General features: G+C 39.0%; 1 protein-coding gene across 1 annotated transcript in view; it reads right to left on the reverse strand.

Annotated features, from left to right (window-relative positions):
• ALK (ALK receptor tyrosine kinase) overlaps window positions 1-27,587 on the reverse strand; it is a 306,751-nt gene that overhangs the window by 188,682 nt on the left and 90,482 nt on the right. The window contains exon 3 of the mRNA XM_059840860.1: window positions 24,710-24,874. Within this exon, the coding sequence (XP_059696843.1) occupies window positions 24,710-24,874 (165 nt within the window). The remainder of the gene's footprint in view (window positions 1-24,709; window positions 24,875-27,587) is intronic.

The following is a 27,587-nucleotide window of genomic DNA, read 5'->3' on the forward strand; positions in this document are numbered from 1 at the left end:
TGACCTTGGCATCTTTTAAAGCAGTTCTTTCATAAGGTAAATAACACACATTTTCAGCCAAGTAATTAGTTAATTTTCAGGATAACTACTGTATAAAGGATAAACTGAATGTGACCTTTCTACCCTCAAAATCCTTTTCCTATATTTCAGTCTCTTGAGATTCCCATATAAATTACAAGTGCAATCTATTGCCTTTATCAGAAACTTGATTTTTTTTCATCCTCTTTCTTCAAAAAATTGAAACCTGAAAAACTTTGACAAATTTTAGTGTGCCTTACACACTGCCACTCAACACAGCAAACAAAGCAAATGGTAGCCATCTCTCATCAAGGTGTAGTTTTAATAAATAACTTACCAGAATCAATACAAAGATTACTAGATCAATTTCTATCCACTGCTAGGTCAGATGATGAAAGAGGTCTCCTTTGGCCTTAAAATCTATTAACTAATTTGTTTCCCACAGATGACCAAACACGACTCCAAGAAGAACAGTCTTCACAGTCTACCATCCCACACAAGGAAAGGGCAGGGGAAGCCACCTTAGCAGGGAAGTGCTGCCCTGCTGCTGCTCCACATGATGGGAGTAATTTAGCTTTATCCTATCCACCATCTTTCACTACTTGCAACATTTTTAAGAACTTCATGTATTAAATTAAAAGTCAAGACAATAATGTCACTCAAAAGCTCTTCCCAAGCTTAAAACAACTGTCTGCAAATGTGATCTCTCTGGAGGCTGGTGCGAACATACTGAAAGTGCTCCTCCAGCAATGAGTAAGACTCCTACTTCAACTCTCAGGCTTTATGGACCTCCGAGCCTAAGGAGGAGGGACTGGGAGACTACAAAGGCGAGTGATTTTTAAATCTGTGTTGTGGGAAAGGAAATAAAAACTAACAAACAAAAACAACAAAGCAACACACCCGCCACTACCAAAGAAACCCAAAAAAATAACACTCACTTCTAAAAGGAACTTTGAGGATGTCCTCCTCATTAAGAATACCCTAACAATCATCCCAAAAGATTGTAAACCACAGCATTGGTTTGATTTCTTTATATGGTCACATCTGTAGTGGCACAGTATGGCAGAGAAGTCTCACAGCTCAGTTTTATTTAATACTCTGTGCAGTCCTACCAACCCTGTGAAACCTGGCTGGGTGCTGGCTGGCAACAGCTTGCCAGAGAATCCCCACTTCTGGGAAAAGAACACTCTGAAACAATACTGCCCAGATTTATAAGAATGCAAGTCAGAGCAGTGTGCTGCTTCGAGACTGAAAAGAAACACTTAGAAAATATGGAGAAAATTAAGAAGAAAATAAAATTATTTCCCCCCTAAAATTTAATATTGCATGAGCTCTGTGCTTCTTAAAGCAAAGCTGATGAGAAGATTTTTGATGTTTTTCCAAGTTTAGTCTTGTAATATCCCCACCATGCCAGCACATACATTCTTACTTTGAGGACAGTGAGCTGAAATACAGAGTTCCAAATGTGACACTTTGATTTGCTGGGCAGGACTACAAATAGAAGTGGGATTGTATCCTTCTGAATTATTAATAAAAACATGTCTAATCATTCCCTTTAATAGCACTACCTCTGTAAAGTATACAGAATCCTTTAAGAAAAAGACCACTTCTCTTTTGAAAAAGGATATGTTTTTAAAGTATTTTAATAGCATTTCTTCCAGAAACTATCCAGTTATCTAAACTATCGAAGACTACTGTAAATTTTTATTCAGTTGCAAATACAGCTCTACTCAAGAAGAGGTAATTGCCATTATAAACATAAAAAAGGAACAATGTTGAATGTGTTACAGAAAAAAGAGAACCAGTTGCAGAAACTGAGCAGGAGACTGCTTGGAAGTGCCCATGATGCCCCAGGACAGTCCAAAGTAGGACTGATCCTTCAAAGAAACCATTCAAGCCAACTGAAACGTGCAATCTTTTGGAAACCAGGATGTTTCCCATGCTTAAATGTTTCACTGAGAAGGCCTCTCTACCAGGGATGAGATTCCCAGTCAAAAAAAAATAAGGGGAGAAATGTTTTTTTCAACCCGCCTGCTTTTGGGATAGTTTAATCACACACATCTCTTTAGTGAAGAAAGACCAAGCCCTGTGAAAGGTACCAGTCAATGGCATTTCTACCAGTGACTGCTATGAAACCCCATGGTGAGATGAAGGTTTTTTTGTGAAACCCTAAGAGGTATTTCTGCAAGGAAAATATAGGAATGCTTTGTGAAATTAAACAAGCAAACAAAACCCCAACAATTTGGTTCGCAGGATGCAGATTGCACTGCCTAAACAAGTTTCACCTCCATCAAAAATAAGTTAATGTGACTGACAGCTTCTCTTGAATCTTCAACAAAGAATTAATTTTCTGCCATTTTATATTGATTTATTAATTTATTATTGATTTATATAATTTAGAAACCTTCTCTTGCTGTAGCATTTAAGTTTATACATCATACACAGAATTTACATGGTGGTTTTTTTAGGAGATAACTAAGGACATGAAAGGTAAGAATAGTTACAAGAAAAACAGTTTCTGTTCTAAGTATAGACCTAAGCCCTTTCATACATTCATACCAGTTGTTTTTTGTATTGATTTCCTGAAGGGACAATGCTTCAAACACAGCCATTTTTTACTTCAGATTTTAGAATCTAAGGCTCTCTGGGTTTCTTCACCCTAAATCCAAGACCTGGCATACTGTTTTATTGTAAAAACAACATAGTTTCTAAGACATTTTAAGTACAAAAGGACAGCACTCCAAGGCTGTGTGCCTAAACTTGTGCATCCTTGTATATATCCTAAAGTACACCAGCAAAGGTTCCTGGGAAAGGGTTGAGTTAAGAGTTCATTTGCAGTCACTCCCCTCATTTTATGCCACTGAAGGGAGAGGGCTTGCCCCATTTTCCATTTTCACTGCCCTGACCTTTGCAAACCCACAGCTCTTATGCCAAAGGCCATGTCCCCTACAACAGATCTCCCTGTCACCACAGCTGCTCAGCCCCCTGACAATGCTGCTCCATACTGCGGCAGCAGATGCAGCAGTCCACAGGTTGTGATTCCAACCAACCTGCTTCTCTGGCTCTCCAGGCTTCCTCCTTTCCTTGAGCAGCTCTGGAAAAATACGCATTAGAGTGAAGAAATCTGTTGCCACCTTCTCTGGTTTTTATCATTTATGAACATTATTTAGACAAATCCACTCGCATTTGTGTTTTTAAACTAAATTTCAAGGAAAGCGAGAATACATTTTCCAGTCAATTGACTACTATACCAACAGCACAGTCTCCTTGCAGATAAAACTTTACTCTTGCAGAATTTGGCTTTGTATCAGCTTAGACTGTAAATTGCAAACTAATGAATTTGTATTGGCAGAGGGAAACGTTTCTGCTTTTACAGACTACAGCATTTACTAGTAAACAAGATTACTAGGAACAATTCCCAGTTTCCCCAGCAACTTAGTTACTTGTCTCTTACAAGGCTCATTGTTGATTCATTCCTCTCTGTGGTCCCAGTGTAATGAGTCTACTCCTAACCAGCAGATAAAATTATAGCAACTGAATGCCAAGCTTCGTGAGTCCTGACATTCTGAACAGAATATACCCCAGTGCTGGGCACAGGAGTTGGTTTTACCTTGATGCCATCAGAGCTACAGGTTTCTGCTTTAGAAACATCCCTCAGAATTTTTGCATGTCCTTTCAATCACTAAGATGAAAATAAGATAATCAGAACAAAATAATTACTTATCTAGTCAGCCCTCCTGCAATCTCCCCATTTTGTAAAGCCATGGAGGAACCCTTGAGTTGTGAAGCCGGAATTACTGCACCAGTGGGAGTCTGTCTAGAGCTATGAGGCAGCAGCCTTGCCATACAGTTCCTTGTCCCTGCCCTCTCATCAGTGCCTTCCAAGGGCATTTTGTTCAGGATAATGGGAAGACACTTGTTTAACTTTCTAAGAGCTCAGCTCCCCAAGGCAGTTTTGTAACTTGAAAACTCCTTACACTTGTCTCTGATCTTTCCACACTTACAAACAAGTTTTGTGCAGCAGTCAGAAACATACAGTCAAACATGAAATGATATACCAGCTGCATAATCAGTGTGACTTGCTGAACTCACACTGTTGATAAAAATTAACGTTCTCTATCTGCATTCTTTGAAAACTGATGAATACAGATGATCTAAGAGTAATATGGTATGTTACCCAAGAAGTCAATTGAGCCACATTACTTCAATAACAAGCTTCTTAAGAACCACAGATTTCAAGTATATTCATACACAATAAATTATTATGACAACAACTTTTAGATTTGCTAAGTCTCATTCAAAAGGGAAGGACAAATCACTTTGCTAACTATGGAAGAAGAACACCAAAGCAGTGAAATTACTTGTCCAGATTAAAAAGTCACATTTGTATCAAACATTCTAACTACAGTCTGGCAAGATTTAAAGAAACCCATAAATAAATAGCACTCATCTGCTATAGACAGATTTTTTGCAGGCTGTTAGGTGCATAACAGTGCCCAGGTATCTCAACCCCACGGAGATAAAGGAGAGTCAGACTCTGAAAGCTTCTGAAAAAATAATTCAATAAATTCACTATTCCTTTTTGTTTGTTTTTAAACCAAGAAGATAATTTTCTGTATGTTAAATTGATCAGTACTAACACTGGGATGAAGTGAAGCATAGCCATTTAAATGTATCAGTTTGAAAACTGATAAAAGGAAAACCTAAAAGGAAAAACAACACACTCTTAGTTTCTGGTACTCATTGCAATCAAGTATTGGAGGCAATTAAAGCTGGCATTAAAAAAAGAAAATTAAAACACAGAAGGTCCATCTTTTTATAGAGATCAAATATAGACAAGGCTGGAAGTTGGTTTAGGTGCCTATTCCATACCCACATATTAGAGTACTCCTTGCACCAGTCCCTCAAAGGGTATGATACAGTACAAGTGTCTGCCTGAAATTCTGGTTTCATGGCATGGGAGCTCTCACCTTCAGTCTCAAACAAAATTAGAAATTTTCTCATTGTCATTCTCAAATGAGGTCATCCCAAGGGTTAGTTCCCTGGAGGTCATCATTAACTACAGTGTCTTAAAAATTAGCATCTGTAGGGAATTCTGGTTTGATTCCTAACAATTTATAGGGGCAGGTAAGTCATTTTACAAAGCTTCTCTATCAGATACCTAAACATGACAACCAAAACATAAAATCAAGTTGATATTTTTCCATGCTTTGATGAAATTCTGTAATATGAGAGAAATTTCCTAGGACTTCTGAAGTGCTAATCCCCAAATTTTCATACACTTCTAGAGAAGAGCATGTATTCCTATCAAATAGAGCGAATACATTTTGCATTTGCATGTTCGTGTCCCAAGTTAAACACAGGAAAGGAAAATTAAATTGAATAGTACCACATTATCACATTTCAGGACTTGCAGCCAGGTTTGACAGTGCAAACTGTATGATAAGTATTCCTTTTTGGAAGTCCAGCTCAGTTTTGATGTCACATACAATGTGGCTGGTTGGCATGAGCAAACACCAAAGAGGTTAAAGGAAGTTACTGCTGTTTTCTTTTGGTTAAAGGAAAGTTGAGCTTGCCAGTATATGGGCTGTAACAGATGAAGTTCTCTTTAGCTTTGCTATTCAATTAATCTCATTAAGCTGATGAATGACATAGTGAGACTTGCCTTAGAGAGATCACATGCAAATTTCTGTGCCTTCTACACCATTAAAACCAGTCAAGTAGAAGCTTCTGCACACCAGAACTCACAAACTACTTGCTCTAAGGACAAGTATTGCTCAAAACACACCAGAGGAAGGCACATTCCTCTTTTACAGAAGATGGTACCATGTTTAACCAAGGGGAGCTCCTTCAGAATCTAAGCACAAAATTTTAAAAAAACCAACCAACCAAAAAAAAAAAAACCCAAAAAACCCCAAACAAACAAATAAAAAACCCAACAAAAAAATAACCAAACCAAAAAAACCAACAACAAAACAAAATGACTCAGATTTGATTTAGCTGCAAATCTCTATGACATAGAAAGTATAATGGAGTAATTGCATGAGGTCTGCGGGTGCCAGGTTCCTATGTTAGTCAACCCATTTTCAGGCACCAATTTGCCAAATGATGATTGCTGGGTATTTGAACTACATTAGCAGGAGCAGAGCCCTTGATTTTACTTGTTCTTGTCTTCAAAAAGTAATTTTCAGAAGTTTCTTTTCTAAAGAAAGTATCTTCTTCCATGTACAAAATTAATTTTATCATACCAAAAGATGTTTATGTAAGCCCATTTAAATTTTTCAGTTGTCTTGATACAACTTTTAACAAGAATTTAAAAAAAAAATTCAGCTTTATTTCATATAAATCAGTTACCATAATTTAATTATGTCCACAATGTTAAGGATAACTTGTAATTGGAAGATTTGCTCACTCAGGATAATTACTTCTGTCAACATTGTGAATTTTTTAAGGGAGAAAAATACATTTGCTAGAGTATTTCAATTTTTCTCAGCTGACATCTTCACAGGGATTAAATTTTTTAAGTGGATAGCCCTCAATAAAAGCTAATACATTCCAAAGAGAATTTGGATGAGTTTCTGCTCAAGCAGACATTCAGAGAAAAACCAGCTCAAGTAAAATACCATAACATGGAATATTTTTTTCTGTCTGCCTGTCTTGTGGCTCATGCCTGGCTGACATTGATGAGCTGTGTGGCTTTCTGTGCTGTTTACTGCGCCTTCGTATATCACTTAACACTGTGAGGAGGAAATGTCTAATTACTTTGGGACTGTAGGACAAATGAACAATAAAACCTTCATCTTTAGTTATCACTTGAAAGTGACACTCAAACCTTCTGGGCTGAAAGCACAGGACTCCACTCAGGACACTCAGCTACAAAGACCATTAGAGCTGGCACAGGCTGCAGAGGTTTTTACTGAGATGAAAGTATCACAGAAAAAAACTTTAAGGTACTCTACCCAGTTAAAATTCAAATCCTAGAACAGCCCAGAGTGGGCGAGACCTCAGAACGTCATCTGGTCCAACCTTTCATGGAAACAGGAGCCTAGAGGAGATTATCTAACCCCCTGTCCAGTCTCACCTTGAAAACCCCCAGAGGTGGGGAAATTCTTCCAGCCAATGATTGTTACCATAGAAAAATCCTTTTGCTCTCATCTTTATCAAACTTCTCCCAGTGCAACTTGTTCCTCTCACCCTTTTTTTATGGCTCCTTGTGAAGAGAGCGTGTTCTCTTTGTAGCTGGCCTGTAAGTACTGGAATACTGCAATGAGGTTTCCCCTGAACATTCCCCTCTCCTGGGAGAAAAGACCCAACTCCTTCAGTCTTCACTCACAAGGTAGGTCCTCCAGCCCTCTGATCGTCAGTATTATGCTCTTTGTAAAGATATCAGGTCTACATTTCTGCACACGAGTGTGCATTTCTAATTTCAGGGGAGGTCAGAGAAGTTCTTGTCCCTGAGAAGAGCACCATTAAAACCATATTAAAGCATTGAAAACTCGGTTCTGTTCTTTCTTTGACTTTGTTCACTACTCAGCAAAATGCCTTCTTGTTAATTATCGACTTCATCATCGAGGGACAGTTTAATCACAAGACTGTCTGCAGTTCAGGCTATCACAGCAGTACTAGCAGGGAATTTTGCACTGCACATAATTGGCCAGGTAATTAGAATACAAAATCCTTAATTGCTCAGTTACCAAACGTAAGCGGTGCAGCACGCAGTGCCTGACTGGCGGCGGGCTTGGGGGAACCAAGGCAGCTGTCAAGTGCCGGCTTTTCCTCCTTCACAGCAGAGCACAGCAAACAGCACAGGGGGCTTACTGAGCCCCTGCTCTCCTGGGGGTGTGGGAAGGCCTTTCATTCTGAGATGTAAAAAGAAATTCAGCAAAGACACTCTATATCAGGACATCCAAATCTACTTGAAAATAAAACTGTAAACCCAGGACTTTTGAAAGGCAGAGGAAACCAGGCATCTTGTCAACAATGGGCAGTCAGAGCCCTTATATGGGTATGAAACAGCAGCACTCCCCAGACTGACAACTCTCTGGTGTGGCTGCTGTTGCAGACTGGGAACTCGGTGCAGGATCTGTATGGTCTGAGCTACAGAGATTTTCAGCGCATCATACTATAAATGGATGGGTGCACCATCAGCCTGCCCTAATATCTGTGTTATGGATAACTCAGAAGTTACCACTGTTGGTACATTACAGCAAGGGGTACACATAACAATAACACCAGTTCTTCCATTTGTTGATGGACAATGTGAAATGCTACATCAAAACTATCTAGATTACCAGCCCCCTTCACTGGAAGGCTAATTCACAGCTCTGATATTTCATTATCTTAGTCTCATTTCCATGTAAAAACATTTGTGGCCTGTATTTATTTGTTCACTCGTTCCTTGGTCAGCACTTCCTTCTCCTTCAGCTAGACTTCCAACACTTGTCTTTCTTTCTTCAAATATATTTATAAACATCAGCATCTACTTCTCTTGTCAGTAGACTGAAAAGGGCTATTTTGTAATCTCACTTCTGCTGTGGCAAGACACATTCTAGAAGCTCTTTTCAATACCTACTCCCTTTTTACATTTCCTTTTTCTCAAACAGAGCAAGGCAGTATGCAGTACTCTGCACTAGGCTCTGCTACTGTTTTATGCAATGGCAACAGGATATTCCTCTTACAGAAAATTCTTCACCAGCCTCATATCTGACTGGTGTGGCAATTAACAGACACACACAACGCTCTCTTACAGCTTCCACTCACAGCCAATAATCCCTGCTTGGAACACAAATTCTTACTCTGCACCACGACTAAGATTTTTCATTTTCTGCTGCAGTTATTGCCTCCAAAATTCCAGTCCTAAAGGCATCACATTCTTCCTTACTTTATTCCACTATTATATTAGCAATGCCTTTCAAACCCATGTGGTCACATTTATTCCACTGCTTCTGTGTTTCCTCCACTGTCTAGAGGCAATGACTCATAAATTCTTGTATTGGTTGGTCCAACAATCCGATGCCTTTCTCACTGCTCCTCCTCCAGGAGTTTCTCTCCTCAGCTTGTGAGAAATGCACAGTTGCCCACACAGGCTTTCCAAAGGCAACCACAATTTGTTTGTATCCAATCAAGGTATCTCCAGCCATAGAATAGAACTGATAAAAATTACTTGGTTTTTAAGAGAAGGAAGGTAATTCAGGGCATTTGCTACTTGCCTATGTTCCTAAATTAAACCTTTCTTAAAGGAATAAAAATAACAGTGTGAAATTCTTTAGCAGACAAGCCCTTCAAGAAAGCTGCTTTCTGGGTGAGAACAAAGGAAAATTTTGCAAGAAGCAGCCAATTCAATACCTTGTTGCCTTAGTGCCCTGGTTGTGTTAAACTTGCACAATATGATCCTCATTGGAAGGAGTAATCATGAGCCAGACAATCATTAGGCAAACTCAATAATGTTTATATTATTCAGATATAATCAGAACCTACTTGTTCTTATCATTGTAAGGTGTTTGAAAAGCACAGTGTTTATAGCAGGGGGCTTAGCACCCCCTTCTTCTATTGCAATGCACAAAAAATCCTGCACTCTCCATTTCTTTGTAGATTTGATTCAACACAACACACTTTGCTGCAATCAAGGAAACTCAGCAGTAAATGCATCTTTGTATCATTATTTAACTAACTGCACTTCAAGACTGTTCTCATTAAATTGCAAAAGTTATGAAAATACCCCTCCAAATTTTAACATTACTAATACCCTTAGCTATAGTATTTGTACTTAATGAAAAAAAAGAAGAGAGACTCCAGATTAAAAAAAAATCCATTCTTACTGCAATCTAATAGACACTGAACATCCCTGATGATAATCTCAACCTCACAAAACTCAGTATTTCATCCAATTCTTTTTCTACTTTCAGAAATAAACCACATGCTACTCCCAGTCTAAATACCAGTCCATTCTTCCTTCAAGACAAATAACTAATACATTCTTCCTAGATTTGAAGTATTTGGCCTGCCTAAAAACCCCCGTGATGTGAAAAGTTATACCTATTTCGCTGGGTATTTTGTACTTTGCAAAGTTACCATCTCTTTTTTTGCTATAGCTAAGAAGTCATACCAGCTGAATAAACTAACATAATTTATCATTAATCCTCAGCCCTCCAGTCTTTACTGACTCTGGCAGGTTCTATTAAACTTTGTGTCTCATTGTAATATGATTTCAATTCAGTGACTAAACATATTTATTTTGAATTAAGATTCTCAACTAGCCAAGGCAAATGCTAGTAAACCCATGGCCTGAATCATGATCTTGAGTCAAGAGCACAGGAAATAAGAAATAGAAGTTTAATCCAGAAATGAGGTAGGATTTAACTCTTTTCTGAAATCATTGCAGCAAGACCACTCTTAATGCATTTAGCAACAATTAATTCTCAAAGCCAAAACAGCTGCACATTGCTGATGCTCTCCAGATGCAAGGTAAGGAATTAAATCATGGGACAATTCAATTGGAAAATTGCTTGTAATTATGGAGAATGCAGCGTCTGCTTGACTCCTCGTGGTGATTGGTAGTTGCTTTAAGAATAGTGGGGTAGTCTGTGCAATGCATGGGGAATACAAATAAGTAGCTGTGTTATGAGAAATCTCATTTAGTTTCACAAAGATATGGTTTTAACGTGATTAAAACTGTATTTGCTGACATTAATGATAATCCATTTTCGCTGTCCCATTACTGCCAACGGCCCACAGTCGCACACAGCACAGCAACATTCACTGATAGCACCTTCCCTCTGAAGGAACTCTGAGGGCTTTGCAAACATGCAGAACATGGTCCTGCTCTAAACAAGGACCCAAATAGGCCAGTGTGTCTCATCTCATTTAAAATATGTGCATGCAAACAGCCTTGTTCTAACAGGTCATTTAAATCTCTGATGCCACAAGGTTGACAGCTGCTGGAAATGAAGAATGGTGCTCCTTCCCTTCAAATGTTACAACTCTCAGTAGTAACAGAGGAGAAGGCTGCCATAAGGTCTAATCAGAGACTCTCTAGTACTGACAGCATGGAATACCCAAAAGAAACTGGACTTTTGGACTGACAGCTACCAGTGGAGAACAAGAGCCATTGTCATCTCTAAACTGAGCACATGTGTTCTGGAAATAACAGGATGGTTCAGGGTTTTGCCATCTTTCATAGAATAATTTTACCAGAACTGATGCTAATTAGCATTACAACACAGGGTGACAGGGTCTGCTCGCTATTTTAAAGCTGGCAAACTGAAAGACCAAATGGCTGCGGTGTGTGATCACATTCCTAGAGAGGCAGTGACTAAACGGGAAAAACACCTAGAAATACTAATTTTCTGTTTCATGGTTTAACCATTAAAACACACAGCTCTCAGAGTGTAAAACTCCAGTTATGGTAGCTGTAGTTACTATGACATTACATTATCTCTTCTTTAGCTACTGAAATGTTTGCCTGAATTTTTTTTTCTTTCCTTTTTACTTTAAAAAGCTTTAACAGAAAAACCATTAAGGAACAAGAGATCAATTATTTACAAGTTGCTTCAAAAATCAATCATCCAGTATCAAAGCTAAAGTTGTTACTTTTAGCAGTATTAACTACACAATAATTAAAATTTATTACAAAGTCACAACCCCTCATTAAGTTGCTGTCAATTGAGGGAAAAATTCCTCAAAAGCAATTGGTTTTCTTTAAAGTGATTGTAAAAAGATTCCCATCAATTAAAGAGACATCTGGTAATACAGAAAAGGTGATAAATTATCTCCTTTTCTCAGAGCTAGTACTTTGTAGACCAAAGGTAGTGCAGAAGAGAAATTCTTAATGGTTTTATCTTGCCCTGAAAAGGAGAACAAACAGCCTTGCGTGGGGCCACATAGACCCAATCCTGCAGAGACAAGCCTTGTATTTCAATCTAATCAAGATTTTCAGCAAGTTCTGTAAGTATTTGGGCAATCATAACAAATAGCAAAGTTCTTTGCATGTTTTATTGCAGCAAAAACCACCAGAAAAAAAAAAAAAACAAGGTAAAACAGCTGCTGCTACGCAGCATGGCTTCCAGTGACACAATGCACATTTATATCACATTGTGGCAGTGTCAGGCTTTAAAAACAATCCCAGGCTTTAGCCCAACAATAGGAACATCCTCAGCAATTTCACAGACTCATTAAAAATATAGGCTAGCAAAATGCCACTTCCTGAAGTCTGTACCCCTTCATCCAGCAATCCCAATCATACTTTCTTAGGAAAATACAGAACAGGAAGGTGCCTTTTAGAAAGCAGTTTTTAAGAAAAATCAGCAAAATACAACCCACACACAAATAAACAAGGAGCTTTGATTTCATTTGGGATTGAAAGAGGTTAATCTGCAGTTCACTCAAACTTCTGCCGTTTGTATTACCAATAGCTTTAGCAACAAGGAATTGTTCAGTAACTCAGTTTCATTTTTAAAAAGTTTAGCTGGCTGGTAAAAGTAGTGAATAAATAACCAATCAAGTAACTGACAAATCTGTTAATTTTTGGGAGTTGTTCAGGTCATTCCTGATGCAGTGCCCATTATACCAGCTTTGCACTCAGGGTCAGTTTTGGTGCCCATCCCTCTGGAAGAGATAATGGATATAACATTGACTGAGGCACAGGACAATCAATTTGTTGCTGTAATGAAGTACAGGTCACCCACCCACCCACAAAGCACACTGAAACATATAATTTCATTCAGATAAAATAAAAAAGCCCAAACCTAGTAGAGAGTGGTTAAAGGCATTGTCTCCAATGTGCCTCTTTTCCATACAGCCAATTCCTGTGTCTTAATTCAGGGACATCCCAGCCAAACTCCTCCATGCAAAACAGCTCTCCCTCCAAGGTAAGCAGTGCTTCACACCCATGTGAGGTCCCTCAGCTGTTTGGAGCTCAGTTATTTCAATTACACTTTGTCACTCACTCTGTAATGACAGTGCAGCTCAACAATCACTCAACCACTGACCCTGCTCCAGCATTTTCTTACAGCTGCCCTTACCTGTCCAGACAAACACCATCCCCTGTAAATCAGTGGAAAGAAATGGAAGCACTCATGTATCACACAGTCACCTAAGCCTATCAGCAAATGCACAATACCAGTATTATTGGAAGCATATTAGCTCACTGCAAGGAAAACCTGGACACCAACTCCCAGCATTTCACCTGCAGTGAAACTCCCCTCAGTCATGGCAAAAGCCCACTGTACAACAGAACAGGAGGTGTTGTGTTAATGGAAGCCAATGTTCAGTTTCTAAATAGACAGCATTTTGCCTTCTAGTTCTTGAGTATTTTTTAATTTTAAGGCAATTGGGAATAATACTGCTGAATCCAAGCACACCAAATATTCCATAAGTTTCCATATTCAGTTCAGCCTTGCATATAACAAAAATCACTTCTTGGACAGCAAACACCTGCCATTAACCACCTGTGTTGCAAGGTGACCACAGAGAGAACTGCCTGCAACAAGTCAAGCACCAACCCTGAAAATGCCTGGAGCACATTTTAATCATCCCTTGCTTCAAAGCCATTACAATTATCACTGGATTTTTTTTCAGTGTAACTAGGATCCAGGTTTTCTGTTCTCTAATTAGGTGATCAAATCCTTCAAAGATAAAAACCCCTTCTACACCTATTCACCTTTCTCCACTGATGGATAAAACAACCAGCTACATATGCTACACTGGTAGTCATACTTAAATATATGTCCTTAAAGAAACTTGCTGTTAAAAACATTAATTGTTGCTGTTTACTCAGCTGTTGCCACCAATCACAAATGGCCTGGCATCTTTACTAACAAGTTGATTGTAGAACCTATGCTTGCTTAACAGATACCTATTTGCCTTGGTTAGTCATTGAGAAAATCATTATTTTTGGAGTTAACCACAATTTCTGAATTAAGTTATACAACATTTTGTAATACCATCTCATATTCTTGCTTTTTACCCTTAATTAATGATAAAACAAAAATTAACTATCCAAGCTATTAGGTCCTCAGAAATCTTGATTTTCTAATAACATGGTTACACTGAATACATTGCCCTTAGACACTTGGGTAACTAAACCAATGACTACTAAATTAAAACAGCTTTCCCTACTGTGCAACTGGGCACCGAGGCCACTAGAACAATCTTTTCTTTTCCTCCAATCTGAGTAAGTTCAGTTTGTAACATTCCAAGCTGTGTGTCACAGCAAACTTTCACTCTAATGAAGTGACCTTGTTGACAGGTAGATGAACTTACAGGCAGAGCCTGCCCTATCAATACCTGGTAGTCTGAAAAGCTGCAATGTTTTAGAGCAGTTAAATAGAAAACAACCTCTGTCTCCTCCTCAAATACTTTCACACCTTCAGGAAAAACACAGAGTGGAATTAAACCTGCATCCTAATGTTGTTTTAACACGGGCTTTTTGTTTCTACCATGCTCTGATTAAACACCTTGAAAACAGAACATCCTTGAACCTTCTGCTCAAAATCAATACTGGAGCTCTGCAGCTTGGGTTCTTCTCTGATAAACAAACCTACTGCGACAGGTGAAGAGGAGCTGTGATCTAACCTTTACTATGCTGTTTAAGTGCCTTGCAAAGTTCTAAATTACTGCCAGAGATGCCTATCTGTTGCACACAGCAAAATGCTTCCCTTCAGTGCCTGACCTTTCCACTTCCCCACTGGAAGCAAAGGAAAGCAACATGTCCTCCACTAAAAGCAGCACACAAGGTGAATTATTGTAGTTCAGTCCTCCATCAGCTTTATCCTTTTAACACAGGCAATGGTAACAAAGTAACAAATCTGCTGCTTCTGCTGTTTGAACATCTTTCCAAATGTTGAGAAATCTACTCATCACCCTTTTTACTTGTGTCTACATGAGATAATTTAGAAAGACAGCCTCTCCCAGAAGGGTGGTTAGACTTGCTCACAGGTATAGAATAAAAAAAAGAAAAAAAATGCAGAACAATGGCTAAAAGCCCGCTATTACATTTCTTAAATTCTTAAGGAAATGCCACTTCAAAGTACGTGGTCCTCGCTTCTCTCATCTCTGTTGTGACACTGAAGCATTCAGCTAACAAGGCTGGCTTTCATTTGACTTTACAGCTGATAGGAACCATTAATGTGAATTAAAAATGATTTTTTAAAAACACAGTATTTTCATTTTAACAAAAGACAGTAACTCGTATTTAAATTTTACAAATTCCTGTTTACTTGGGGAAGGTGAAAGATGAAGGCCAAGCATTTCCAAATTGCTTGCATTTGACAGATGAGAAAGCCTGAGCTGTTGAGACTAAAGGGACTCACAAGGACTTAGAGAAAGCAATTTCCTTACTAGGATTGGCACACACAATTAAATTTATTGCACAGAAAGGAAATGCTACTCAACACAGGAACAGGGACTAGGACTGGAGGTCCCAAATCAACAAAGAGGTATTGTGGTATGTTCTCCAGCAGAGTTACAACATAACATGGAGGGCCATGTTCTTTTGCTCCCTTCAGCTCACAGCATGTCTGAAGAGCGGGAGAACAATTGGGGAAGCCCAGCCATCAGTTTTCTTCCCTCTCATTCTCTCCCAGTATGGCTGTTCCCATCTTCATGCATTATACCATCTGTTTAATCACTGTGCTCTCAAAACAAGCAAGCAAAGAAAACAGATGAAACTTCAGGGATAGCTTCTAGCTCATAATTGAAAGGATGATTATTCATTAGAATCTAGGCAAGTTGCTTGGGGCTGCCAAAACAGGCATTGCATGGTATTATGAAATTTATTTTTTAAAGATAGAAAACAGAATTCTCATTCAGTATCTTGGCTTTAACTCTGCAACCTTCTTTGGTTGTTTTGAGTGGGATAAAATAAAGACTCTAAGTTTAAGCTACTATATGAGAAAACAACTAAGCTCAGAGGTTCCACCCCCTTCAAGGTAATGGTAAACAACACTAGTTCGGTGAGCTTTAATATTAACAATTTCTGTAAGCTTTAACCTCTGAAAGCACACCTAGGGGAATATTTCTTGCAACACCTCTGAATTAGTACATGTAATTGTGAGAAAAATGAGCTATTACAAAAGCATTGGTACCAACACATCCTTTACAGAATTACATCTAAACAACTTGAAATTAATCAGAAAGCTAAGGAGAGAAATAGTGTAAAAAAAAAAAAAAATCAATCCTCTCTTTACCCAAATTTACCAAAATGGTTAAACTCTTCTTAGGTTCAGCTTCATCCACACAAAGATCCTATATCATATTTTCTCTACCACCGTTCTAAATTCACAATTTCTTATCTGATTAATTAGCTGGACTTTGTTCTTGGCAAGAGTCACAGGAGTAAAACTTCTTAGCTTTTAAAATTCTGTGGCTCTTTTAATGTATTCACCCAAGCATAGGTGTGTAAGGTAAGTAGTGTAATACAACCAATTATCATTGAGAAGAATAACGGCAAAAATGCTTCAGTTCTTGTCAATCTGATGATGTTTTTTACCAGAACCTCACAGAATTGTGTAGAAAATCTCACATGATAACATCTGTTCATTACCAGTGGAGCAAGCCAACTTCATGAAGAAAACACTGGGGACCAGCAGGCCCCAACAATTGTTAGCGGTGGTTAAGGTGCAAGGGACAAGTTTGGCACAACAGGGAACACAACTCACCACACTGGGCTCTAGTTTCTCTTTGATTTAACCACACTGGGCTTTAGTCTCTCTCTGATTTAACCACACTGGGCTTTAGTCTCTCTCTGACAACAGGGAGAAATCCTTCTCCCAACTCCTCAAAACCATACCAGGTGCCTTATTTAGTAGAGCAGTCCCAGAGCCTCCTAGGTGGGGTGCTGGAGAAGCACAGGTATTGTAGTATTTGGCAATGGATGTAGTTAGACCCTGCTTGGTAAGGACAGCCAAAGTGTAGCCAAAGGGGCTGCCAGGCTCACAGGGTCTTGCTGACACAATGTATGGTAAAGAAGTATTTTTGTGTACAGAGCCATATGTGTGAGCTGCCATTGGCATGGTAACAAAATAAATACACAAAACAGAAGAAGCAGGTTGGCTAGAAAGAAATCAAAACTACCAAATAACTTACTAATCCATTGAAGAAATATTTTGCGCAAATGTGAGTTTTCCATGCTTAAAAAGTTCAGTTAAAAAAAAAACCTCTGAACACAACATATGCATAGACATACACAAGCATTTCATGATAATGGACTTTGTCACTATACTGCAGAAGGAAAACAATTAATATGTGTGTTAATCTGGTAGTCTTTTCCTATAAAAAGGTGAAACACGGCCAAGAGCAGGACACACTTCCCTCTAGCTGTCCTTTTAATATACCTCTCATCTTGCCAAGGAGAAACTGTCATTAGGAGTGAGAAAGAGACCATTTTACAAGCCATTTATTCTTCATTGTCTCTGCCTTTTCTGGATAAACTTGTTGGAGTACATTAGTCACAGGTATGCAGCAAGCCATTAGAGCATACTAACATCTGATGTGCACTGAAATTAATTTTTCTTCTTTAACTTGGGAAAGAGACTGCTGGATGTTGCATGGAAGCCTTCACTGAATTAAGGAATGAACAAACAAGATTTCTAAAACCAACAAACCCACATGTCTCTCCACAGTCTGTATAAATACATACCTACCCTATAAATAAACACACTGTCCTACAGTGAGACAATTTGCCTCTTTAGAGCAGGCCCATTAAAGGGAAATAATTTTGCAATAACAAAGCATGAGTGTAGTCCTATTGAGAAGAGCAAGCTGCAAAATGGAAAGAACACCTGGTCCATTTTTTGTACTGACAGAGAATAAGCTGGAGTCTGATCCCTATAAAAAGGCTGTGTTTTTCCTTCTCCACAGCCCAGTGGATTCTGGAAGCAAGTTTGGTTTGCATTTAGTGTCTTAATGCTGCATAAATTCCTATGGGTGTGTGTTGTAACACTTGATACATTTATATTGCCAAATTGAGTTTCAAATTCTAAATCTCATCTAGAACAGCCAGAACTCTTTGCTGTAAATAATATTTTTAATTCTAAACCCCCTGTTTGTATACGAGTAACTTGATAGTCATCCCTACAAATCCACAAATCTCTCATTTGCAGTAAGATTGATGAATAATTTTCAGTCTGTGTTACTTCTGAACCTCACTTAATTCTTGTACTGTTTCTCTTGTGGTATGTAGCTCATTCTTCAACTCACACACAACAATTATTTCCACTGAGACACTGACTAAATCTTAAAGAAGAAAATGATAGGAAACTGAATCCCACTTGAACTAAATGAAAGTACAAAAGTTCACAAATCTTCATGGGATACCTGCAGTCTATCTGAAGGCATGTAAATAATAAAACTAGGGTGGCATCTTGTCATATCTTCTTAAGGACTATTCAGCCATCTGGACTGAACCAGGATGATCCAAATTCTTCTATAACATTAGAAAGATGCAATAAACATTCATGTCTGCAAGGGTTTTTTTGTCAAAATTTGTGACAGGTTCAAAAACCTTTTTCCTCCAAATAGAAATTCTCCTGAGAAAACAGTTCTTGGTTTGTTGTTTCTTTTTCCAGGCCTAAGGTGTCAAGATCTCAAACTCCATGGAATGATTTACTAAATAAGAAATACCTCTAATATCTTGTTCAAAAGACACGTTAGCTGGATCAATTATACAAGATCAAGGCATATCCTCAAACCAGTATAAGAATTAATGTAAAGGGAAAACTTTTCTCTGTCTAGTGTGAGCCCAGCTACTCTCCTTACACTTTACTCTTTCCCCTGGCAAATAGCTATCTTCTTCTAAAAGAATTTACACACACACCCTTTCCTTTTTTGTGGAATTTTAAGTGATACAAGTATTTTTGAGTGTTACATGAAGAATAACTTATCACCTACTTATTTCTTGCAAGCCCACCCTGATTTATACTCTATTGTTTTGTTAATAAAGTGATAATCTGAAACAAAGTATTATTTATTATCTTTTATTATCTGCCTCATTCTTCTTTGTCTGAGGAATCATAAATTAAAGTCAACAGCCATTTTATAATCCTGCAGCTCATTATCACCCGTTTGCTAATATGCTCAGTGCCTTAGCCTTGCTCCATTTCTTTAGTAATAAATATAAAAATAAAACCACATTAACACAATATGCAGATACTTCTTGTTTTAGAACTTACATAAGAGCTTTCAACTAATCAGTGGCTGGTTAGGGCACTGTCCTCATTCATCTCCCACTTCCCTGCCATCCTTCATGAAAGTTTAATCTACATTTTCCATTAGGAAGTTGTCTCAACCAGAGTTCACATTTGCACAGGGAGGCGAATTACTTTTATGATTTTTATTTGGAATGGTGGTCAAATCTCCACAACTTATCTCTTCATCTGAAATTTTTATCAAGCAGCTGCTTATTTTTCTGGTCTTGAAATCTTCAAATCACAGAAGCAGAAATTCACTTATCTAGAATCACAAGATTTAAAAGAGAAGCAGGCAACTTGCTTGCATAACCATAGTCAGGAGCAGTCAAGACTCTAATCCTTCCCATTTAAAACTGCACTTTTGGTTAGAAACAGATCACTCTGAAATTTAATCAGACCTGGACTCAGTTTGCATGCAGCTGTTTTGGGTACACTGCTACTGGTCCTGCCTCCTTAAATAAAAAGCATTAACTTTATAGTAGTGGTTCTCTCTCTTCCTTGTAGGATTTGACCAGAATGAAGCCCCAGCTATGGTCTCAGATCAGGGACCACAATTTCTGCCTGCCAAAGTCCCTGGGATACACAGCATTGCAGGAAGCTGAGCCAGTGCTTCTTTGGAGGAGGGAAAATACAGCACTGCAATAAGATAACAGGAGAGGTGAATTCTGAAGAGTCCCACTTGCTGATGGCTCTTAAACCATCCCTGATGGATGTCAAACTCACTGTGTCCTAGAGGCCCCCGCAGTAGAGAAAACTCTGGGTTTGACTCAAGAATTGGATTTATCAGAGAGGCAAATGACTCTTGAGCATGGCAAAAACACATATCCACACAGCTGAAAGTGCAATTTCCTTGGTCTACAAACTCCTTACTTCTAACCACAGACTGGGCTGTCTCACCTGCCTCCTTAGGAAACACTGCCACAGTTCCAAGATCTCCAGTTCCTCCTGTTCCATTACGATTGACTGCAGTGCATTTGCTGGTATAATGTATCATGAAGAGTCATGAATAATTAAAAATTAATCACACTTGTCAAAATAAATAAATGCAGTCAGTGATGCAGAATGCTTGAATTTTTTATAGCATCTTTTTGCTTATTCATGAATTAAAAGTAGTCTTGTAATCCACAATGGATTGCCTACTCATTGCAGCTTGTACAGGCCCCATGCAGATCCCAACAGTAGAGGTTTTCCTGTCAGCCTTTAGCACATCACTGGAACTTTAACCTTACATCTCTGACCCTGCAGAAAGTTATATAACTCCAGCAGATTTTCAGGGACCTAGCTGGCAGATACACCAGTGATTCTCTCACTCACTGCTCTGCTTATAAGATGGGGGGAACATAGGAAAGTGAAGCATTCTAGCACAAATTTAAAAAATCAAAACCTTGATAGCCTCCCTAATCTACATTTCTACAGGCAAACAGTCCAGCAGTTATTCCTACCAACTACTCAAAATTTCTGCATGGTTTGATGGCATTCCCAAGGCTTGAAAAGAAGAGCAAATAATAGTAAATGTTTAAATAGTAACTTTTCTCTGACACTCTAAATTGGTCTAAAACTGTTAAAGCATTTTTATCTTTTTTTCAAAGGGAACCTAAGCCTGAGCTGGGAGGTGAGCCAGGAACACACCAGCACACCAACCCTATCAGACCAAGGAGCAAGGAGCCATTGACTTTCAACATTTGGCTCTGAGAACAGACAGATGGAAATAGAAAATGAAAAAGAATGTATGAACAGGGAGAGCAAACAGTTGTCCCTCACCACTCTGGACTTCAGGGACTGGTCACAGGAGGACTTTCTGGGCCAGAAAAAGTTCTGTAGAGAATTTAGTACCTGTAACTATTTCTCTTTCTCTATGCTCTTCTCTTGAGCATAGTCTGTCAAGTTGCACAGCCACAGAAGGTTCCAGCAACAACAATACCCTGAACGTTCTACGGTTTCACTGTTTGTTAAATACTGAAGGATCTTCTTTTGTTTTGCCTGACACCTACTAATTTTGCTTGATGCTGTTCAATACTGTATTAGAAGAAATATCAAATATTCCTTCTGTACTCATCCTTTCAGAGCTTTACCTTGGGAGTTCATAAACCTTTATACATATTTTATAAATTTTTGATTTCTACACAACCCTGCATGTATTCCTTTAGATGCTTCATGCAGGCAGGGTAGCCCTAGTCAATTTAAGTGTTCCTAGAAGACAGCCATTACATACTTTATCATCTTTAAAAACTTTCCCAGCTGTACTAAAAGATTTTTGATGCATGGAATCTAGAACAGAAGACTGAGTTCTAAAAACAGCTGCCCCACACATTTATACTATAGCATACTGTTCCTATTTTCCACTCCCTTCCCATTGAGCCCCCAAATCACATTTATTTTGTGACTGTACTGAGGTGATGCGTTCACAGCTCTATTCTTACACTTTAATCAGCTTAAATGACAGTAACCAGCTCAGAATCTGTCTGCATATATGCCAAGCTCTGATTGTGTCTCCCATCACCTCAATTCAAATAACCTGCACTAAATTTCACCTGCCACTATTAGCTGGTTAAGCATCCCTTTTCAATTCCTTGCAAACCAGACCTTCAATCTTTTACCCTGAATAATTTAATATCAAACTCTGCTACCTCACCATCTATTACTATCCAGAAGATCAATGATTTGTGTGACACTACTGCTGAACATGCCAAGTGAGTGGATTGCTCAGCTGTGACTGCAACCAGATGCTGAGACACCAGGAGATAGCTCTTCCTCTTGGAGGCTTAATCCATGCTGACTTCTGATTTCTTGACACTGAGCTGTATCATGCTGCTGGGACAGGAGCAAAAATACAGAAATTTGTCCAATGTGTCTCTTTGGGAGATCGACCAATGATTTTCTACTGAACGTTTTACAGAAACTTGTGTGAAGCCTAATGAATCATACCAGAGGCATTTGTCTCTATCAATGTCTTGCCATGACTTGATAACCAAGTGACAAGGATGAGCTAAACCATCCCAAAATCTAGTTAAGCTATCTGTTTATCTCTGTGCATTACTGTCTGCAAAGGAGATGAAATGAGATTGAGATAATTGCAAGTACAATTTGCAGGAAACAGTGGGGGTTGGAACTACTGTGCTTAATTATTTCAGATTGAAACAGACCACACAACTATCTGTGCCAAACAGCTGTAATTAAAGTGATTTAAAATAGAGAGATGCTAGCTCCAAGTGTTGATTTTCAAATGAGTCTTTATACATGCAAGAATTACAGTCATCGATGAGTTGCAGACCTACAGCTCCACTGAAAAAAATTACCACTATGTCCAACATGCCTGGCAATTTTAAAAAACAAGCCCACACATACACAAGCAAATAAACCACACAAAATAATCTACACTAATGCCCCACAAATCTAAATCCACTCAATCAATTTGACACTGGTTACCAGCCCCTCAGAATAGAAGAAAACAGCAGAACACAAGTTTCAGCCTGAACTGCCTATATTCCAGATGAGAACCTCCAACCTTTGGGCTTAGAAATAGAATTTTAACACAACAGGCAATTGGAAATCATCAGCCAATACCACCTTTGGCTTTGGGCTGCGGGGCCAGCCAACAGTCCCCCCTTCTCCTGCTTTGATAGATATACAAAACTGAGTTAGACAAAGGTGTAGCTTCACTGGAAAGGAACCAAAAGAATCATACATTGACAACACACAGCACCATGGGGTCCTGGCCAGGCTCTTTGCCTGGAACAATACATTTACTTCCTTGCGGGTTTTCCCCCCAGTCCAGGAAAATTACAGCTACTCTTCTCAATTCAAAACAAGGTTTTAACTCCTAAATTTCAGGGGCAGCCAGCTTATACTAGAATTTAAGAAAAAGAAGAACAAAACAGAGACTCTGATTTACCTCAAACTTTCCCTGAACTGTACCTTGGTAGGAAGCAAGTCAGGCTGCGTGTGGATGTTTATTGATGCGGAAATTAGAAGATATTTACATGCAGCACAAATGTGGTCCATCTGCTTTACACACGACACAGATCACACCAAAATGACTTGGTCTGCTGATGAATCAATGGGCCTTAAAAGTTAATTTATAATGGCTATCTAGGGAAAAGACCTATACTATTGGTATGGATGAGAAAACAGAATATGAATGAAAGCAGCACAGAAAATCTCCTCAATATTTGCCTGAACATAGGAACTGTCACAAGCAGCCAGACAGCAGCCCTGCAAAGTCAAACTCTGTCTCCAATGCTGGCTCCTAAGAAAAGAATTCTTTCACTTGCAGCCTTTTGTGTAAGAGGCTTCTTGACTCTAAACAGACTATTGAATTAAACATCCAGTGATGAATGTATTCTGCAAGAATTCACCTGATCTTTCTTTAAACTTACACACACTTCGGGCCCCACAACATTAATTCATGTATTTTATTAGCACCGTTTATTCAGGTACTACATGAAAAATGTCTCAGCTTGCTTGTTCTAAACCCAGAGCCCACCAACTTCACAGATGCTTTCCAATGCTCTTCAACCTGCTTTTTAAAGATTTCTAACCCCTGCCATATGAGATTGAATAGGGAATCAGTATGTTCAGTTTTTCCTACTATGGAAACTGTTCCATATCCCTTGAAATTTTTGTTGTAATTCCTGACACATCTTTGTTCTCCTGAATAAAGTTTGCAGCTCTAACTCCTCCATTTTCATTTTTGTAAATCCATTCTCATCAACACCATCTTCCAAAAAGAAGTTCCAAGTAGGTGTCACTAACAGCTGAAAGGGTGTTAAGAATTTTTCTGCTTTCACAGGACTATAAGAGCACAAATATCTAAAAATATTTTCAGAATTTACAATCTTAATGAAATATGCTGCTGTTCACAGATATGATCATAAGCAGAAAAAGTAATTCCAACAAACCACATTTTTTCCAAGGGAAAAAAAAAAGGTCTGTTGCACTTCCATCTTTTGAGACCTCCTAGCTCTCTTTAGAGACATGATCTTTTTTGTTATACTTAGGACAAAGCCCATCTTTGTTTTCTTACCAAACAGAGAACCTAAGCCCTGGATGGAAGGATATTGCCTAAAATGGTCTGCAAACACACAAGTGGTAAACAGGACCTAGAGCAAAGATAAGGCCAGACTCTTCCAAACACTGAATGACCTTAAACATGGGCAATATAGCACAGTTTTCATCCAAATATCAGCCATGGCATAGGCCGGCCCAATTCAGATTTTACACAAGACTGTATTTGATACTTTGCTTCTGAGATATATGATGGAGATTTCCTTTAGGTGAAAACAGATTTCTCCTGGGCAGAACAACCCCTTTTGTTTGTCACTTTGTTTTCACTCACTGTCTGTTGAGGCAAAGGGATTACAGCTGTCTTTAGCACTTCACGGGAACACGTTTGTATGGGTGGCATTTTAGGGTTCTCTGTGATGGTTATTTTAGGGGGTGGCAGCAAGGGTGGTTTTATTTTAAAACTGACCACTACTGATGGCATTGCACAGCTGTATCCATCTTACCTTTGGGTGTGCTCTCAGAGTGATCTGTCTCAGGCCCATCTGGGAGGTTTAGCTGCGAGATTTCCTCTGCATTCAGTCTGACCCAGGCATTGTTCGGGGTTTCCTGATCTTTTGAAGTAAAGGAATATTCCAGCTCACAAGGAGATTCAAAGTTGCAGTCAAATACTGGAAAAAGAAAATGGAAAAAAACCACACCATGTTAATTAAATCTGGTGTCTTCTGTGCTCAAAGGGAGCTATACATACATGTGCATGCACATTCATTTTGTACTTCAGTAAGTTTGGGCTTGATTTTTTTCCACAATGAGGTAAAAAGAAATAGGAAATTCTGTAAACAGTCAAAAATGGGCCTGAAATGGGCTGCACAGGGAGGTTCATTATGGAGGCAGCAGCAAATCAAAAGGAATGCCTAAGAGCCAGTAATTCCCCAGCAGGACAGGCCAAAGGGCAGCTCGGGCTAAAGTGGAGAAAGACATCATCTGGATTGAAAGGAAAATAGCTTAGTCAATGGATGGAATGGGACAGAAAGACAATGTCTTCTGGGATGCTGCTTCAAATTCAATCAGGTGGACCATTAGAGTGCCAAGACTCCTCACATGATTCACACCCATGTTTCACCTCAGTGAGCACAGGTCTCTACAAAGAGAGTCATCTATCCTGGGCATTTGGAATGTGCTGGAAGCCATAGGGACTGTACCCCAGGAGGTGACATTCTGATCCCAGGGTCTGAAACTCTTTCCTGAGACAACAGAAGTAGCAAAAACCTGACTGCTGCTGCAGAACTTCAGCCTCCAGGCAGCACAGCAGCAACTGCCTCCAACAGAGATTTCTCTCTTTGAGATGTTTCTCTAGGAAAACCCATTACCTTGCTGGTACAACTATGATTCACTTCCTAGTGTCCAGTTAACCATCACACCATAGTTCAAGCTGCTTAACACAACATGCAGTGACAACCTGCAAGGATTTTACTTTTAATTGCCAAGATCATTAAATTTTCTGGAATGCCCAGTATACATTTGCTTTTGTCACCACAGTCAGCACTTAACACAATATTCAGTAAGAGAAAGAAATAGTTTTAGAACTAACTCAGTGTTTCTGAAGAGGCTAGATCTATTTGAAAAAGCCAAGGAAAAAAATTCAGCTGCTCCTTGGAGTATTCTGCCATACGATGCAGGTGAAACAATCTGAACCAACACTAGTGAAATAACTGATTTTTTTAAAGCTTCAGTTACATTCTCTGTTAAACATCTAATTTCTTCTTTGTGGGCACAGATTTATGTAGTTCAGCCTATTCTCCTGGTGATAAAATATTTTCTCATCTGAAGGTTAATACTGTTGCCCTCTTGCTATATTTTTCCCAGCTAATTTCCCTTTTTAACAGCAAGCTGGAAAGAACAGAATATTTTTTCCAGTTTATATTTGATTTTCTTAACCAAGTGCTTTAACATTCACTCAGCATTTTAAATACTTCACAACACCAGGGAAACCATATAACATAAGAAGTCAATTTACAGCACAAGCAGCAGTAACAAGGATTACACACATTTCCTTAAATCCGAATGCACAAGCCTCTACTCTCTTCAGGCCCCTAAATTATCAATACAAATTTCATGATACATGAAGCACACTTCAATTTAGGCAGAGGGGAGCTGTGGATATATTCATGCAGTTTACTACTGCAATATCATATCCAAACCTAAGATGACATATTTCTAGTCCCTTAGATGTTTTTTTTTTAAGACCAAAAACAAAACACGCAACAAAAACAAACAAACAAAAAAACCCCACCAAAAACCCACCAATAAAAACCAAACAAAAAAAGCAAAAACCAAACAAAATATTTTTTTAACTGAAGTATTAGGAGTCTGTTAAACTTTGCAGCTAAGCCCAGATGGACAAAAGAGTGACCAAACACTGAACTATAGTTTACAGAACATATATTATCTTTAGTAGTCACAGGGAGCACCTTGAGCAGTGTGTGTTTTAAGGCACTGTCAAAAAAAATACAGAGGGGAGAAACACAGCTCATACAAGGATTTTTTTGATGGAACTCACTGAATGACAAATGGGAAAGACCAAGCCAAGGATCACACATGGCAAAACCAATCATTTCAAATGAACTATTTCATTCTTTGTGCACTTCTCTTCCTGATCAATCTTTTATTTTCTTCAGCTTTCCAGCAGTTGCTGCTGCTTCCCCTCCTCACGTGCCAGCTGCTGGGAACAGAAGCCTTTGTGCTCTCTAACCCTCTTGACCCAAGCAGAGGGGCCCTTCAGGGATATCCAAAGGCACTCTCATTCTCCTTTCCAGTCACCCTGACTGTCTGATTGTGGTGCCACAAGCACTCAATGGCCAGCTCTGCTCCCCACTTTGCTCTCCCTTGCCAGAATCCCCTTCTCAAAAGAGAGCTATCAATCAGCTGTGGAGCCCTTGACACAGCGGGCCTCTGACCTACAACTGGTACAACTTAATTGGGGTAAGTGATTAAATACCAGGCACTGCTCATAACCAGTGCTGTGACGCCTGCAGACAGCTAAAGCCTCTGCCTGGAGCAGGGAAAGTAAAGGAAAAAAAGATAAGCAGCAATGCCACTTCCTTCCCTGTTGTCATCTTATTGCAGGGGTTCCATACTGCTGTCTCCTTATCACAAAAGTTTCACACCTTCTCGGTGTTTCTTGTGGGCAGCTCCTCTGAGCACTGACTCTTTCTTCTTCACAAAGCAGCCAACTGACTGCAGTTCCCTTCTCAAGCAGCCATCCCACTCTTTTATAGTACTCTTCTGCTCATTGGTTACAGCTGCGCCCTGTTAAAATCAGGCCTATTCCTCATCTTTGATAATTGTCCCAGCTGCAACTCCTTAGGGGTTAGATTACTTTCT

This window comes from Haemorhous mexicanus, chromosome 3 (assembly GCF_027477595.1).
Source record: "Haemorhous mexicanus isolate bHaeMex1 chromosome 3, bHaeMex1.pri, whole genome shotgun sequence".
In the NCBI taxonomy this organism is placed as follows: Eukaryota; Metazoa; Chordata; class Aves; order Passeriformes; family Fringillidae; genus Haemorhous; species Haemorhous mexicanus.